This window comes from Rhipicephalus microplus, unplaced genomic scaffold (assembly GCF_043290135.1).
Source record: "Rhipicephalus microplus isolate Deutch F79 unplaced genomic scaffold, USDA_Rmic scaffold_16, whole genome shotgun sequence".
Classification (NCBI taxonomy): domain Eukaryota; kingdom Metazoa; phylum Arthropoda; class Arachnida; order Ixodida; family Ixodidae; genus Rhipicephalus; species Rhipicephalus microplus.
In genome coordinates, this window is record NW_027464589.1 from 9545182 (window position 1) to 9561769 (window position 16588).

Genomic DNA, 16588 nt, shown 5'->3' on the forward strand with positions numbered 1-16588 from the left:
GATGCTACAAGGGCCCAGTCATGAAAAGCTATTCTTGACTGCAGCTCTAGCCTAATGGTCAAAATTCTGTAAGTGCGAGCAATTGGTGATGACGAATCAACCTCACAGATCTTGCAATATTTTTGGCAACTGAAGCAATGGGCATCACAGGTTCGACGAAACCTTCCTCCCACAAGTCTGTTGCAAGATTCCATGAAACTATTAGTAAGAAAGACGACAGATACACTGAGGTGTTGCCTTAGAGGGGAGATAAAAAACCACTTTAGAAGAGAACAACGGGGAAACTGCGCTATCACGCTACCAACAAAGGAGAGACTGTTGCAGCTATATGACACTGCAGAGTTTTGCATGATGGTGTGGCAAGCACTATCCAACAATATCTGGAGTTGGGTCGCGTGGAAGTGGTGCCTAAGGATACTCCTCTGGATCAAGATCGGGCCATATATTATATGCCACATAGGGAAGTCACAGGAGAGGAATCGTTTACTACCAAACTGCACATAGTGTTCCAACGCATCACACACCCAAGGTGTACCATCGCTTAGCGATTGCTTGGATAAAGGAGTAAACCTCAATCCAGATTGCTACCAGTCCTTCTTCGCTTTCTGTGGTTCCTTGTCGGCATGAACTCCGACACCGAAAAAGCATTCTCACTAATTGAAATACAGGAGGCTGACCGAGATGCATTCTGTTTTTTCTGGTTTGACTATTTCCAGAAACCAGCACCGTAAGCTCGTCGAATGGCGAATGACACGGTTTCTGTTTAGATCAACATCAAGCCCCTTCTTTCTGATGGCAACTATTCACTCCCACTTAGATAACACATACGAAGACAAAGAGGTCACTTCTGCAATAAAGACGGCAATTTATGTCAACTATTTACTGGTCGGTGCGGACACATTCCATGAAGGTCGGCGCATCTATGAGCCGTCTAAAGCAATTATGAAAAATGGATGCATGAACCTCAGAATGTGGAAGACATATGACCGTCAGCAGCAGAACATTTTTGACAATCAGGAGGAGCATCGAGAAAAGCAGTTGCGGTCTTGGGAATGCATTGGGGTATAGAAAATGACTACTTCAAGTTTTCTTCCAAATCTGTGGCTCAGTATTTAATCGCTGGCCAGCTTGCCCCGAAATTTACCCACTTGGCATTCTATCACCCTTCACCGTGACTGCCAAGCTTTTCTTTCAATGTCGTTGAGCTTTAGGCCAATCCTGGGATGATTAATTGCCCGAGAAGATCAAGATGTAGTGGGCAGCCTGGTGTGCAGAAATACAGCTCGGCCACAAAAAGATTTCGTGCTGCGTGAGAGACAGGCTGCATGAAGCAGTTGAATAGGCTGAACTGTATTATTCGCCGACGCCAGCCTGAAGGCTCATGGAGCATGTGCTTATTTAAAAGCATTTCATGAAGGCGGGAAATCTGCTACCTCACTGATAGTATAGCGAAGTTAAGAGTGGCACCCATTAATGCGATAGTATGAAAGAGCTCGTTGCGCAGAAATTGCAGTGTCAGCGTCATTGATTGTGAGCAAAATATCATCATCTTATGCGGGACCGAAAAATCAAAAAGATGCAAATAAAATTATTAAATTATAAAAAATCCTAGAGCAGAGTGAGGAACGAACCCGGGTTGTTTGCGTGGCAAGTGGATGTTCTACCACGCGGCTATGCCTCCGCTTGTGAAGTCAGCGCAAAGAACTTGCTCTGTTTGGAAATGCCGTGAAAGTAGCTTTCATGCTTCACAAACACATGCGTCCTGTATACATGCTTCGCAATGCAACATGAAATATTACAGTAATAATGTGTGATACAAGCTTCCATTGCGAAAGGTGTCAGAATATATGATTATTATAATGGATGCAGGTTGACAGCCAGTACCCCACTACAAAGGCACACTTGCTACTGCGCCTATTCCCTTAAGGCCACGTATAGTGGGTGCATAGCGAATTCCAAAATGTTTCAGGCACTAAGTGTTCGAAATATGCACTAGGAACAGGATGGGCCATGGCTTTCAACTCCTAAAGGCGAAGCTTAGGGTACCCTAAATCTTAAGACTTTAACGCTGCCAAAGCTCGAGCTTATGGCCACAATAGCGGGAGCCAGATTGCTAAAATACATTTGCTTCTAGTGGGATTTCAAGCATTTCCATTGCGCCATGTGAACTGACTCCATGATCACACTGAGCTGGATCCAGGGAGACAAGACCCTAGCAAGTGGAGTCAGTTTGTAAAGCATAGTGTGACTGAAATGGCACAAGTTACTGAACCAGCGCTACGGCACTACTTGTCAGGCAAAGACAACCCGGTGGATGTACTGACTAGAGGCATACCTATAAGGACTCTACGTGCTTGTCGCAGTTGGTGTTATGAACCTGAATGGTTGTCCCAGCTGAAATCAAGCTGGCCTCCAAAACCTAACCAGTGCACACCGATAAATGAAGAGGCAGAGATTGACACGCAACATGTATTTCTTCAAGCATCATCCGGGAACTTATACCCGGTGATCGATATAAGGAAGCATAGCGACCTGCGAAAGCTCCTGCACATCACCGCCTGGGTCTTTCGCTTTGTGAATCTATGTCGTGGGGTCCAATATGTTCAGCTAGAAGTATTCGCCAAGGACGTCGAACAACTGCAGCTTGGACACACTCTCCTGAAACAGTCTATGCTGATCAATCTTCGCCCTTTCTTGGATCAAAATGGACAGATTCGGCTTGGTGGACGACTTGAGAGAACGGACCCCACATATGACGAAAACATCTGGTCATACTGCCACAGAAACATCCTTTCACAGCTCTGGTAGTGACTGAGGCTCACTGCAAAGCTTTGCATGGTGGTGTGGCAAGCACTATGATGCAAGTACGACAGCGGTATTGGATCATCCGCGCTCGACAAGAAGCTGAATGAACAATCAACACTTGGTTTCTCTACCGCATTTTTTACCTACCGCATAGAGAGGAAGTTTATCATGCCAGGTGCACCTCGGTGGAGCAGTTGGTGGGAGAGGCTTGTTCGGACAGTCAAATCATTGTTGGGCAAGGTGATGGGAAAGGGGAAGCTCACCAGCGATTAAACTAAAGCAATGGTACTAGAGCTGGAAGCAGCTGTTGATTCAAGACCGCTGACCTACACGTATATAGACGCCAAAGAGCCCTCTCTTTGACAGGCACATTTTATTGTTGGACATTCATTGTTAGCACCTCCAGAGCGGAGCAACAATGACTATGATGCCATGAGTGCTCGAGCTAATCGAAGGGACATCAGCAAGAAGTTGAGATAACAGCAGGAGATGATGGAACATATGTGGATGCGATGGTAAAAAGAGTATCTGTTAGAACTGCGGGCACTTCAGCTATATCAAGCTTATCCCAGCAGCTACCTCCAAGTAAATGATGTGGTGATAATCAAAGAGCCTGGCATTTCCATATGAGTTTGGCGCCTTAGGCGAATCACAGACCCTGGACAAGATGGCATAATACGAGCTTGCCGAGTAAAAGCTAAAGATAGAAAGTTTTTCAAAAAACCAGCAAGAAATTATACAGGCTGGGATTGCGCGATGCTACTACTGAGGGGCGGGAGTATGTTGGAAAAAAAAAAAAGAAACGCGTGCAAGCGAGCACTAAGAGGAAGAAGTAGAAACCATGAATGACTTGGTTTCTTCGCCAATTGATAGTTTTCTTTTACACAGAGTACACCGGAAAAGCAAGTTGCATCTGTATTCAGGGACATATTTTGAGGCTCTTGTGAGGAGCTAGAAATGTTTTGATTCATTGGAAATCTCATGAAGCCAATCATCTAAGGAGCACTCCCTATTTCGCACGATGATGCAGAAAGAATCCCGTCATGCTGTTGAGCATTCTGGAACAACTCTTTCGGCAATTATTTTGTACAGCGATTATTTTTTCATAGCAAATATACAGAGCACTGGTTCAATATAAAATTGTGCTTTATAAAATAACAGTCTCAATACACCCACACGATTATCAGCAGACGTGGTAGACAAGCGCTGTGACGCACAACACTAAAGACTCACACTGTTCCAAATGCATTCCCCCAAGAGGATTCCAAAGAAAATGAGAAGTACTTTTTCACTATCGATTTGCTTTCTGGAAATAACACATCACTTAGCCGGCTTCATAACACCAACCTCCTCCGACACTCCCTTCTATGTCTCTGAAGCTTCTCTGAGCTGAAACTACATAATTTAACGAACTTCGTTTTCTTTTTGCAGTGAAGTTTCATATGGCTAAGGCGTTCTGCCTGCACATCAAGGACCCCGTAGTATTTCTAGAAAGAAGTGCAAAAAAAGAAAAACACCCTTACAAGCAAGCTTATGCATAGGCATAATACAACTTGCAGACAAACCATTGTGCTTTAATTGTGATATCATTGCAATTGCAATTATATGGACATTCTTGACTAGTTCTTGCTGTTGCCATCATGCTTTGTGTAATCTCCAAGTCGATAATATCCCCCACGCATCGCATATTTTACATGCAGGTAAAAGCGCGCGAGCGGGGACGACGAACGTGGCTGAAGCAGAGATAAAGACAGCCGACCTATGTCCATTGCACGGAGGGCACATGCGATAACATCCCCCCGCGTTCCAGGCCTACCATTGATTGCTACTTTAGGAGAGGAACGTGCTGCCCGTCTTGAAGAAGCATGAAGGAATGCAAGTGGGGGTGGCCCTGCAGCAGCAACAATAAACTGACTTTAAGGGTGCAGTCGCGACTGCTGGCACGCGCATGTATTGCGTCAGGCATTACAGACAGTTCGTATACTGTTCTATGCGCTGTACCCTCAATGCAAACTGACAGGGTGAAAACTGTTTCGTTTTCTGGAGCGACTACACAGGGGTATGCACTGAGCTTTGACTGCAAGGCGGCTACACAACCGTTGCACCATTCGTACTGTACATGCATCTGCAAGCAAGTTGTGTTCTGGGGGTCTCTAGTCAACCAAGTCGCCGTATGAATATCGAATACAGCACGTGCAGCAAGTTCTTTGAGCTTGCGGCTGACGTCAAGCCTTACTTGGTATAACAATACAATTTTTTGTTGGTGTCACAATCATTGCTAAGAGCTCAAGTAAAACTAACAATTTGTATGACTTGGACCCAATAAGCCTAACTCAACAAACTGCTGGTTAAAGGGACTACAGTCGAACCCCACTGCAACGAAACTGACGGGGCGCGGAAAAAATTTTGTCGAAGCGAAAATTTCATTGTTGTGAAATCGAAAAAAAAAAAATCGCTGATTTGAGCTAGCAAAACAAAGAAACGTTTATTCTCAAAATTCAAAAACTGTCCGCTGCTTCCTATTCTTTCCCAGCAGCGTCACGACGTTTTTCTCACCATGCATAGCGAGGCCATGGTGAAAAGCACGCTGAAACAATGCCTAAAATCACTTTCGTGAACGAACCTAACAGTTGCATCAACACGTTAACACCAGCAGCTGACTGCAGTCAAAAGTATCCGACAACGCCGAGATGAAGGCAGGCTATCGAGGAGCGGCAACTTTTGCATTATTCTATGCCATTCTTGTCATCGATCACTCGCGGCAAGCTGATTTTGTTGATAATGCTCTGATTAGTTACCACACTGACCAAGCGTGAACATAATAATAAGCATCGGAATCGGAAAAGGCATTGTGCCGCGGATGCACCCAGCACCTGCGAGAGGGAAATAATGACTGTGCTCTAATTCTTAGACATCTAGTAGACAGTCTACACAGACTGCTTAGAAGACAGCACTGAGCACATGCTGTCCGAGAGAATTGGAACCCATCTGGACGGCTTTTACGCGATGATGCGCCACCTCGCGTCGAAAAGAGAAAGCCAAAACAAACAAACGTAACTGTTGTATATTCTGGGTTATCTCGGGTTGAAATCTAAAAGAGTTAAACGTTACTCACATTGAGCGCCTGAAGAAGCATTTGCTTGTGTGCAGATGACCATTCTGGCGAGATCTGATCTATTCGAGCCATAGAGTTTCTCACAAATACCTAGAGGGAAGTCTGGTGCCACCGCCTATGCGAACTGGTTAAGGGGCGATGTTGGAGCGCTGGGAATGACGGTATATGTGGCTGTGTTCCCATTCTTAGACAGCACGTAGACAGTCTACGCAGACTGCTTAGAAGACAGCATCGAGCCCATGCTGTTCGAAAATTGGAACCCGTCTGGACGACTTTTAAGCATTGATGCGCCACCTCGCATCGAAAAGAGAAAGCCAAAATAAACGAACGTAACAGTTGTATTTTCTGGCTTATCTCGGGTTGAAATCTTGAAAAATTAAACGTTACTCACATTGAGCGTCTGGAGAAGTGTCTGCTTGTGTGCAGACGATCATTTCGGCGAGATTCAATCTATCTGAGCGATTCGCTGAGCCGTCATCTTGTTTAGACAGCAAGGTAGACTGCATCGTATTTGTCTAGGATGCGGTCTTCTCGGAGCTGTCTATTTTGCCGGCTACGCGAGAACTGGAATGGGACTTAAGATGGCCGCCGTCTATTTAGCTGTCTATTTAGCCGTCTACGGTGAGTATTGCAAACACACCCAATAAACTGAGCGACTTAGCTTCAACTTCGGATCGTCTGCGGCTCAAAAGCAAGCCAGTGGCAAAACAAAAAGCAGGGCAGTCTCATTGTCATCACTATAGAGAAATGCTTGCTGAACAGCGACGGTATACCGGCGGTTTCTAGTGGTGCCAACGCGTATTGTAGACTTCATTATAGCATTTTCAGGCTCTGAAAATGCATCAAAATGTTAAAGTTTGGGTTTACTGCATAGCAATAAGTATCTGAGCCTAGAATCGCATCGTAAAATTTTGTTGAAGCGGGACGATCTAGGAAAAAGTGTTCGTTGATGCGACAATATTTATGCATTGACTCCTACGAACTGCTGATGAGGAATCGTGAATTCTTCGCTGTAGTGTAAATTTCGGTGAAGCGGGGCTCGTTGTAGTGGAGTTTGACTGTATGACCATTCCAGGTGCGAGGCGGTTTTTCATGCTGTCAGTTATATAAATGCGAAGCAAACGTTAATAGCATGCTAAGAGCTCTCTTGTAAATAAAATTTCCACAGGAAGTCAGCGCTTGTCCAGTCCATTTGCCATCCGTGGCCAGTGTTCTTTTTCGAAAAAAAGTTTCCGAAGAGTCTCTAGACGCAATGAATGCAATACTGTTATTTTAATTATTTTTAACCATCCGCTATTGACTCTGGAAAGCGAGGCCCATGGCGTAACTACTTCACAGTGGGTTGTGGGTCCTCCAAAATCGGGGCCACCAACATTAGGTACCCTACTTAACGCTGCGCATATTAAAATCGAATTGTGGCTGCTCCGACCAAGAGGAGGAGAAATAAGCGTTTATTTTCGAAACGGTGTAGTGGTGTAGGTTCCGCGTTCACCTATGATGGGAGGTCTCCTCATTCCAGGAACCCTCTGGCCTTCACTGCCTCCTTGGCCCTGGCGACGAGATGTCGTTGTTGGTCCAGGTCCTCCAAGGCGAGCTTGGCCTCCCACGTTTCGAGAAGGTGTTTTTTGTTTACCAGGGTCACAGGTGTTCGGCGGAGGCGATAGATCTGTATTTGTATTACATGGACACTCGTAGATCAGGTGGGCTAATGTGTCAGGTACGGCGCAAATAGGGCAAACATATTCCTGTAAGGTTGGGTAGAATCAGTGCATTAGTATGCCGTGTGTGTACATGTTGCTCTGCAGTCTTCTCAGTATGGTGCCGTCCTCTTTGTTGAGCTTCGAGTGTGGTGGTGGATACTCTCTGCGCGCCAGCCTATAGTGTTGCAGTATCGCAGAGTAAGTCTTAGGTACAGACTCAGCCTCCGCGGACACAGTCCTGGCATCTAGAAAGCGGGAAGGGGTAGCCCGGTAGGCGTGATCGCAAGCCGCAACATGAGCCGCCTCGTTTCCCTCCAGCCCTTTGTGCCCAGGAACCCATGTTACACAGGTGAACGGAATCTGAGTGCTTTGGCGCTTCAATATCTTAATTTCAAATATATATTATTTATTAAATTATTTTTAAAAAAAATATTAAATATTTATTGCATTATTTATTTATAAATATAAATTATTTATTAAAAGCTATATTGAGTAATTTTAGGTACGTGGTTGTGACCTTAGTGGCTCCGAGAGGAAGCTGCTCATGTTTTGACATGCCAGCGCCCCAAATACGAATTTGGTGCCATTTCTGTTCATATTATTACAATGGTGCAGTAAATCTGATTTGGTGCAGTTGGTGCAGGAGTGGAATCACTGTTGAAGCAAAAAACCCTTAAGAATGTTATTCCTGCAATTGTTTCAGAGAGAAACCCATGGCTGCACTTTATTCTTTAGTCTCACCTTCAAATGTACACCGAACAGCAAAAAGTTTGTGCAACGCCAAATGGTCGTTAAAGCTAGATTGTCGTTTTCTCTGGGAAAATAGCTGTCACAAACGTCTGCAATCCTCGTTTCGCCCGCACGCCCCATTGTCAAAGAAAGGGAGTCTTTTTGTTGAGAAGATGACATCCGGCGACTGGCGGCGCAGCGGTGATGCCGCAGCATTTTCCCTACACCTGTACCGAAAGGAGAAACATGTGTCGAGGAAAAAGAAATGACCTCGAGAAAAGACGGGACGTCCAGAAGGAGTTTGACTGCATTGGAATCAGCAGTTGACGTACAGCCAGCAAGAAGTGCGGTTGTCGGTGTCGCGAGCCTCGCGTAGGCATGGAGTGACCCACGCAACGCATTGAGACGGTTGCGATTCCGCGCACCCTCGTCGTCTACCAAGCGGGCGAGATCTTCAGCGGCACCCGTCAACTCCTCTACATGTACCAAGAGCTGGCCCGGTCCGTATGGAACCTTTTAATGTGACCTTTTTTTTTGAACTGTTATATTATTATAACCAGCTTTTAATTATATGTAGTTGTGTGCACTGCGTCGCACTTGGGAATTCAGAAGCGCGACTATGATCGTTTTCTTGTAAACTGCCTTTGTATCCCTTTTTGATTTCTATCTTGTTATTTTATCAACATTCCGTATATTTGTGTTTTGTCTGTACCTCTTGTAGGGTTCTTTTAGAGCCAGCATAGTTTGCTTTGTTGTCCTTTTCATTGCGTATTAGTGTTTTTCTTCTGTTATTTTTGTTTGTAATCTCTTGCCGATTGCCCGTGTTTCAATTAAATGCTTGTTAGTGTGTAATCAAATGTTCGTGTCTGCTCTATGAGTGCGTCAGTCAGGCTCATACATACATGACCACACGTGCGACCCCGCACGAGTCGACCGACCTGCAAATAAATTTGAGATGTGCCACTTCGAGGCCTTCCAGTTGTCGCAGGCCGGAGCGTAAAGTATAAGCCTGTGAGTCTGCTGCACGTCTATGTTGGATTGCGGGGCCTCACTCAAAGTGTGTGACATTATCTGCCGTCCACGACAGGACAGGCCGACCACGTGGCGATGTCTGGGACACCGACGTAACTCTTAGGGTTCAGTATGAGGTCATCCTATTATTGTTTGGTTGGTAAACAACTGTTTGTAACAATGGACGGCATAGAGTTTGATAAGCTGATTGAATGGGGCAAAGCCTTTGATTTTGTTGGCAATGAGTTGTTCAATTTTGTTGAAAAAAACGAAATAGACAAAAAGAGGAACGCGATGCTGAACGAAAGGGATACATGCAAAATATGCAACTCGAGATGGAATGAGAAAAAGAGCGTTCCAGACTCAGAATACAAGAAGCAAAAGAGCACTTAAAAGTAAGACCGCTCACTATGCAGTTGGACCCCTGCTCAGGCTCTGGAATTTCTAACAGCACGACCGTCCGTGCCCCGAACAAGTTGATACAGTCGTACCATGAGTCCGTTGAGAAACCGCGCCTGAAGATTTAAAGCAAGCGGCACGAGTTTGAGGCTTTTGATGTAATGCATTAAAAATGCAAAGAGCCTGAATGTGTCGAGCCGCCGAGGGCCGGGCAGGTCGTTGGTACTCGTGATTTCATTGATTTGTGGGGTTTAACGTCCCGAAACCACGATATGATTATGAGAGACGCCGTAGTGGAGAGCTCCGGAAATTTCGACCGCTTGGGGTTCTTTAACGTGCACCCAAATCTGAGCACAAGGGCCTACAACATTCCCGCCTCCATCGGAAAGGCAACTGCAGCAGCCAGGATTCAATCCCGTGACCTGTGGGTCAGCAGCCGGGTACCTTAGCCACTAGACCACCGCGGCGGGGCGTTAGTACTTGTGAAACGGACAGTAGGTTCATTCCCGAACCAAATGTGTTAGCTGTAGAAACAGCTTTTGAGGCAAAAGAGGCCAATGAAAGCTGCAGAAATGGTGACGAGGGGCTGTGCCGGCAAGGTTCGAATAGTAAAGAAAAACCCTCTGCAGGTGACTCGCCACAGCCACCGTGTATGTTCGTCTCGATGGCGGCTAACACTGAAGCCGCAGTACTACCAGATCGGCAGGCGAGAACCCCTGTAAATACAGTGGGTCAGATCCATGTGCTGAAGTGCATTGTGAACTGGGCAGAACAGTTGTAGGTAGTTCTTTCAGGTGCGAGCGGCGCAGCCCTGAGGAATCCATTTGCATTGTTCAGGAGCCGGTTAAGCTGTCCTCAAGTGAGGGTAGCATTGATTCAAAACGAAATAATCCCGGCTGTGTTCACATGCATCAATTCAGACCAACCAGACTAGTTCTGCTTAGATTTGATGGAAGCAGATGCTCCAAAAAAGTGCACAAAGAAATGTGCCAAACGAAAAAGACGCCATAAAGTACAGAAAGCAGCAAAGGCTGTAAGAAAACCCATGCGAATCAGAGGCCCCGAACGTGACACAACGTAATGCAAGGCGCGTTTTCAGGTTGCCGCATTTGCAAGAAAAACGCGTCCACCATCGCCTGACCACCCGAAACGTGCAGAGATGAGGCATGCAATTGTTGCAGGGGTGCAGTTGAAAGTCGTCGTGCAGAGGCATTCCTTGTTTTTCCACTGTCAGATTTTCCAAACAAAACGCAGAGAAAGGAACACCTTTCGGCAGAGCGACGCGACGGTGCGGGGAGACCTGTTCCCGTAGAACGAGGCGTCGATGGCGGCGTGCTTCCGGGGTATACACTAGCAGAAAATCGGCGTCCGTGTAGCTGCTGTCATTTATTTTGGATTTCCTGGTTTGCTAGAACAGCTCCGAAGGAGCGACAACCTTGAGCGCGGATAGAAGATGCATACATCGAAACGCCAATGTAACCTTAAAGACAAAGGACATTTTTTTAAAACAACGCTCATTTCTGTCTTTCGATTTTGGAGCATTTGATAAATGCTGAGACCAATCACTTTGCCATTTTATTGATTTTCTCGTGTCGTCTGTGTGTTTGTAGACGATGTTCTGTCGTTTAAACTTACTACCAGTTTAGTTAGCAAAGCACTGTTTTAGGAACATTGTTATTTTAATTAGTTAGATTTTTTTTAAGAGACTGGTTGGTCATAAAATAAAAGTTTATCACGGTACGCAGGTGTGATAAACATGGCGATATATGTTCTTCAAAGCTTTCCTTTTTATTATCATTTCGAAATGAAGTGCTTTAGTGTGCGGCAAGTTCAACGAACTGCGCACAAGCAGTCATGCCGATTTCTTCCTCACACATTTTTTTTTTGTTTTTTTTAGAAGCTACGTGTCAATAAGTGTCTTTTGTATACCGCTTATAGCGCGTATGTTTGAATATGTAGCATCAAAGAAGGCCTCCATGCCATAGCTTTGAAGTGTGCAGTTTTCTTGTCATTTCTCTTTTCGTATGTGTGCGGCCATAGCTTAGCGCACGAGATACGACTTTCGTGATAGTGTGACAGTGGAGTGTGCTGCGTCAAGAATTCTGTGCGGTGTCCCCCACGTCATGATTGGTGCGGGAAAACGAAAATGCATTGGTGGAAGACCAGAACACTGAAAGCTCTCGAACATAGCATGTTTGTGATTTCTTTGAATATTACACAGCAATATTCTTGAGGAGGGGGGCTGTGTCACGAACGTCTGCAATCCCCATTTCGCCCACATGCCCCATTGTCCAAGGAAGGACGCTTTTGCGTTTAGAAGATGACATCTGGCAACTGGCGACGCAGCGGTGGCGCCGCCGAGTCTTCTCTACGCCTGTACCGAAAGGAGAAACATGTGTCGAGGAAAAAGAAATTACCTCGAGAGGGGACGGGACGTCCCAAGGAAAGGAGTTTGGACTGCATCGGAATCAGCAGTTGACGTACAGCCAGCAAGAAGTGCGGTCGTCGGTGTCGCGAGTCTCGCGTAGGCGGCGAACATAGAGTGACCCACGCAACGTATTGAGACGGCTGCAATTCCGGGCACCCTCGTCGTCTACCAAGCCGGGGAGATCTTCAGCGACACCCATCAACTCCACTACGTGTATCAAGAGCTGGCCCGGTTCGTATAGAACTTTTTATTGTGACCTTTTTTTTAAACTATTATTTTATTATAACCAGCTTTTAATTATTTGTAGTTTTGTGCGCTGCATCGCACTTAGGAATTCAGAAGCGCGACCATGATAGTTTTCTTGTAAATTGTCTTTGTGTCCCTTTTTGATTTTCATCTTGTTACTTTATCAACATTCCGCATATTTGTGTTTTGTCTGTACCTCTTGTAGGGTTCTTCTAGAGCTAGCATAGTTTGCTTTGTTGTCCTTTTCATTGCGTATTAGTGTTTTTCCTCTGTTATTTTTGTTTGTAATCTCTTGCCGATTGCCCGTGTTTCATTTAAGTGCTTGTTAGTGTGTAATCAAATGTTCGTGTCTGCTCTATGAGTGCGTCAGTCAGGCTCATACATCACCACACGTGCAACCCCACACGGGTCGACCGACCTGCAAATAAATTTGAGATGCGCCACTTTGAGGCCTTTCAGGAGTTGCAGGCCGAAGCGTAACGTAGAAGCCTGCGAGTCTGCTGCACGTCGACGTTGGATCGACGGGGCCTCACCCGAAGTGTGTGACAGTAGCCTACAAAAAAATGTTCCATACTCCACTTGGCATTCCAACCTATACAGTCACCAGCTTGATTACAAGCACTGATATAGCATAAACTTGTATTTGTTTTGGATTCAACATCCCGCAAACTTTTGCTGTTGGCTATAGATGACTCTTTAGACAATGTTGTGGAATCACCACTCTGGAATTGGAATGATTCCAGAATCATTCCACATTTTCCCGACCCCGGAACTTAATGGGAATGGAATGAAGATAATGCTTAACGGAATGGAATGGGAATAGAATTAAGCACTTTTTGCCCGGAATAGATCATGCTTTCCTCTACGCACTGTTTTTATAACATCAAACAATAGTAAATCAGAGCCGAGAATTCGGCAATAAAGCATCATTTTTAAAATCGCTTGCCTGACTACAAGCACAATACATTTATAAGCAACGGGCCTACTACAAGTTTGTCCTTATATTGACTGTGCTCCTCTGAAGTTTGTCTCTATTTCTCGCGTAACTGCAGTTGAGCAGAACTACAACGACAGCATGCCCCCCCCCCCCTCTCCCCCACTTCCTTTACGCCTTGCAACTTTTTTCGTCCTCGGCGGCACCCTAGTTACAGCCCTTTTGCCATACTGTGCCTCCTGTCTAGACACATGAGCCTCTATGAGAGAATGAACTTTTGAAAGTATTGGTTCCGAAAGCATCCTAAGGCAGGAAAGCCCAGGTGACCACGATTATATCGGCGCCTCCCCAATTTCTGAAAAAAACCTACGCACTGAACTAAAGCCACGTTGGCTATGTTTTTGGGGAGGGGGAGGTTTAGGTGGCGACGAAAGAAGCAATATACGATAATGCACTACCACACAGGCTCCTGCGTCCAGTGGTTCCCGATCGAGCCGCTCATGTTTGTGAAGCGCAACACAGGGAGACTGCAATTGTCTTATCTCACTTTTTCTTTAGAGCCACCTGTTCAAGGAGCTGCCCAGTCACAATTCGGGTTTTTAATGTAATTGGCGAATAGATCATTTTGCTTTATTATTTTGTTGCAAAATTTTGATGAATAAAAGCAAAATAAAATATTTTAGCACCTTGTATTGCTTGAGCACTTGGACGCTTAAGCACTTTTTATGACGTAAACCTAGTGACCAAAGAACTAGTGACCGATTGCCGAACATGTTCGTAAGATCAGGCGTTCAGGTTATTAATGATATGTGGGGTTTAACGTCCCAAAACCACCATATGATTATGAGCGACACCGTAGTGGAAGGCTTCAGAAATTTCGACCACCTAGAGTCCTTTAACGTGCAGCTAAATCTGAGCAACCGGGCCTACAGCATTTCCGCCTCCATCGGAAATGCAGCTGCCGAAGCCAGGATTCGATCCCGCGACCTGCGGGTCAGCAGCCGAGTGTTCAGGTTATTAAGCTCAGGAGATGACACGTTCCTAAATATCGAGGTGAGAAGCGTTCATCCCGCACTCCCAGTGCTCCGAGGCGGGATCATTTGATCATTACCATCATCTCTTTTTTTTTTTGTTAGTTCTGTTGGTTTCTACGACTCAGCGCATATCCGTGTTTGCATTGCCAAGCAAAGAGTACATTGGGGAGTATTTTTCTACACCTTTAATAGCTACTACTCTAATATTACGCTCAAGTTAGTCATGTCGGTCTGAGTACATGTTCTATCGAAGTAGAAAGCCACAACACTTTTTCTAAGTTCCCCTTTAGTTAGCCAAAGCCAAGGGTAGGCGGGATGTAAAAGCGTGAACAGTCTTCCAATTTGTAAAAAAGAAACCACTGCCTAATTTAGCATACAAATAAATGTATTATCCTGACAAATACTGAAGGGAGGAACAAATGATACTCGCACGTTGGTTCTCATTGATACCCTACGCGAAAGGGGCAAATACTCTAGTTTAAAACCTGACAATCGTAAATAACCTTTGCGACATGAAAGACATTGAATCAAAAGGAATGGAATTACGACAAATCCTAATTATAGAATGGAGGCGCCCATTCCGCAACACTGCATTTAGTATACCTAGCTCTGATAGCTTTGTTGAGTTCTTTAAGAAATAAAAACTTAGTTGGATGCAAGGTTTTCAGTATAAACATTGCACACTTGCATTGTGCGTTGCCATAAAAAGCGTTGCTACGACGTATCAAGGAGTGTATTCGTGACCTGCATGACAAGATTGCCTTCACAACACACTGTGGTGTTTCTGCCAAAGGCATTTTGGAGCTGCTGACTTGTTGTTTTCACTCGACATTTATTTGCTGGGAAGGTAGGGGTATGCACAACGTTCAGGAGTGCGCATAGGGTTGCGAGTAGCCCCATTTTTTAGCAGTATTTTCTTGGGTAGCGTCGACCAGGCATTTACAAAAGCAACTGAGGCTAGCCTCCAGGACATTGTGCGCGCCTGCATTCATATCATGTCTAACAACAGGGCACAATTGCCTTTGCACGTCTTCTTCACATATTCAAGGACTGTTTTTTCAAAGTCCGGGAACTTCCCAGTTTTGGGTCCATAGAAAGTCCAGTGCATGCTGCCATGAAGCTCTTGTACTAATTCTTCCAGTACCTAATTCGGACTTAGTATGCTTGCCAGCAGTGCAGTTGCTGTGCTTAGGCGCATAATCAAATGCCTTCAGCTTACATGCAGCACTAGAACTTCCACATTGCCCCACAATGAAACAAACAAACACAACCACCTTTCAGAATGGATAGATGGGTGGCAGCGACACTACAGGGAACTATGGCCCTATGGGAGCTGCAACGCACGGCTCTTCAGTCAGCATGAGAAGAATGGACAAATATGTCTATAAACTTCATTCTTTTGGCTCTGCTTGGCTCCGTGAGGCATGAATCCACTTTGCCACAAGACAAAGCTCAACAAAAGCTGAGCAGTTACGCTCCACCACTTTTTAGGTTCACCAATTTAAATCGGCTCACGAAGTTCACAATGGTGCTTTCTTTTATTCGAAACAAAAACAAAACAAAATCATAAACAAAAATACAAGTGTGTGTGTGAAGCCTGTGGAGGACAACAGGTCAACCAACAGGCGGATGATGGAGCAACATGCGGAGCAGAGTGAACAAGTGAGTCATGGAGACTGTGAGCACGTCAGGTGCATCGAAACAGTGTATCCCGTTTAAATAATGAATGATTTCACATAAATCAAACAATTTGAGGGCAATAGCATAGCCATATCCACTTTTAAAGGACAGAAGCTGAGATGGGCGCATACAGCTGCCACAGGCCGGCCTGTGTTTCTATGATGAACAAAATGATTATCAGCTAAACTTGGCACATGTCATTTGCTGCGGCAAGTATTGATGAAAAAAAAAAAAAGAATTATGACAAAATTTACGGGTGCAAGCATTATGTGAGTAAATACAATAAATAATATTATGATAAAATGAAACATGTCAAAGTTGAGAGTTAAAGCCCTTTTGTGATTTACAAAGAACATGTCCAGAGTTTAAACCAATTTCTCCGCATAAAATAGTGTGACAACATACAAAAAAAAATGTTATAATCTCAGTAGCCCATACACACAGAATAGATCACTTGTAAATAAGTCACAGGAGTCGCAAATATCCGAACTATAAGCGGTACCGCAC

The 16588-nt window shown here is 45.0% G+C and overlaps 2 protein-coding genes across 13 annotated transcripts in view; one reads left to right on the plus strand and one right to left on the minus strand.

The window, feature by feature from the left end:
• Window positions 1-9206, plus strand: part of LOC119166668 (uncharacterized) — a 142710-nt gene extending 133504 nt beyond the window's left edge. The window contains exon 3 of the mRNA XM_075883376.1: window positions 4506-9206. Within this exon, the coding sequence (XP_075739491.1) occupies window positions 4506-4553 (48 nt within the window). The 3' untranslated portion in view covers window positions 4554-9206. The remainder of the gene's footprint in view (window positions 1-4505) is intronic.
• Window positions 1-16588, minus strand: part of nudE (Nuclear distribution protein nudE) — a 253723-nt gene that overhangs the window by 99912 nt on the left and 137223 nt on the right. The window lies entirely within an intron of this gene.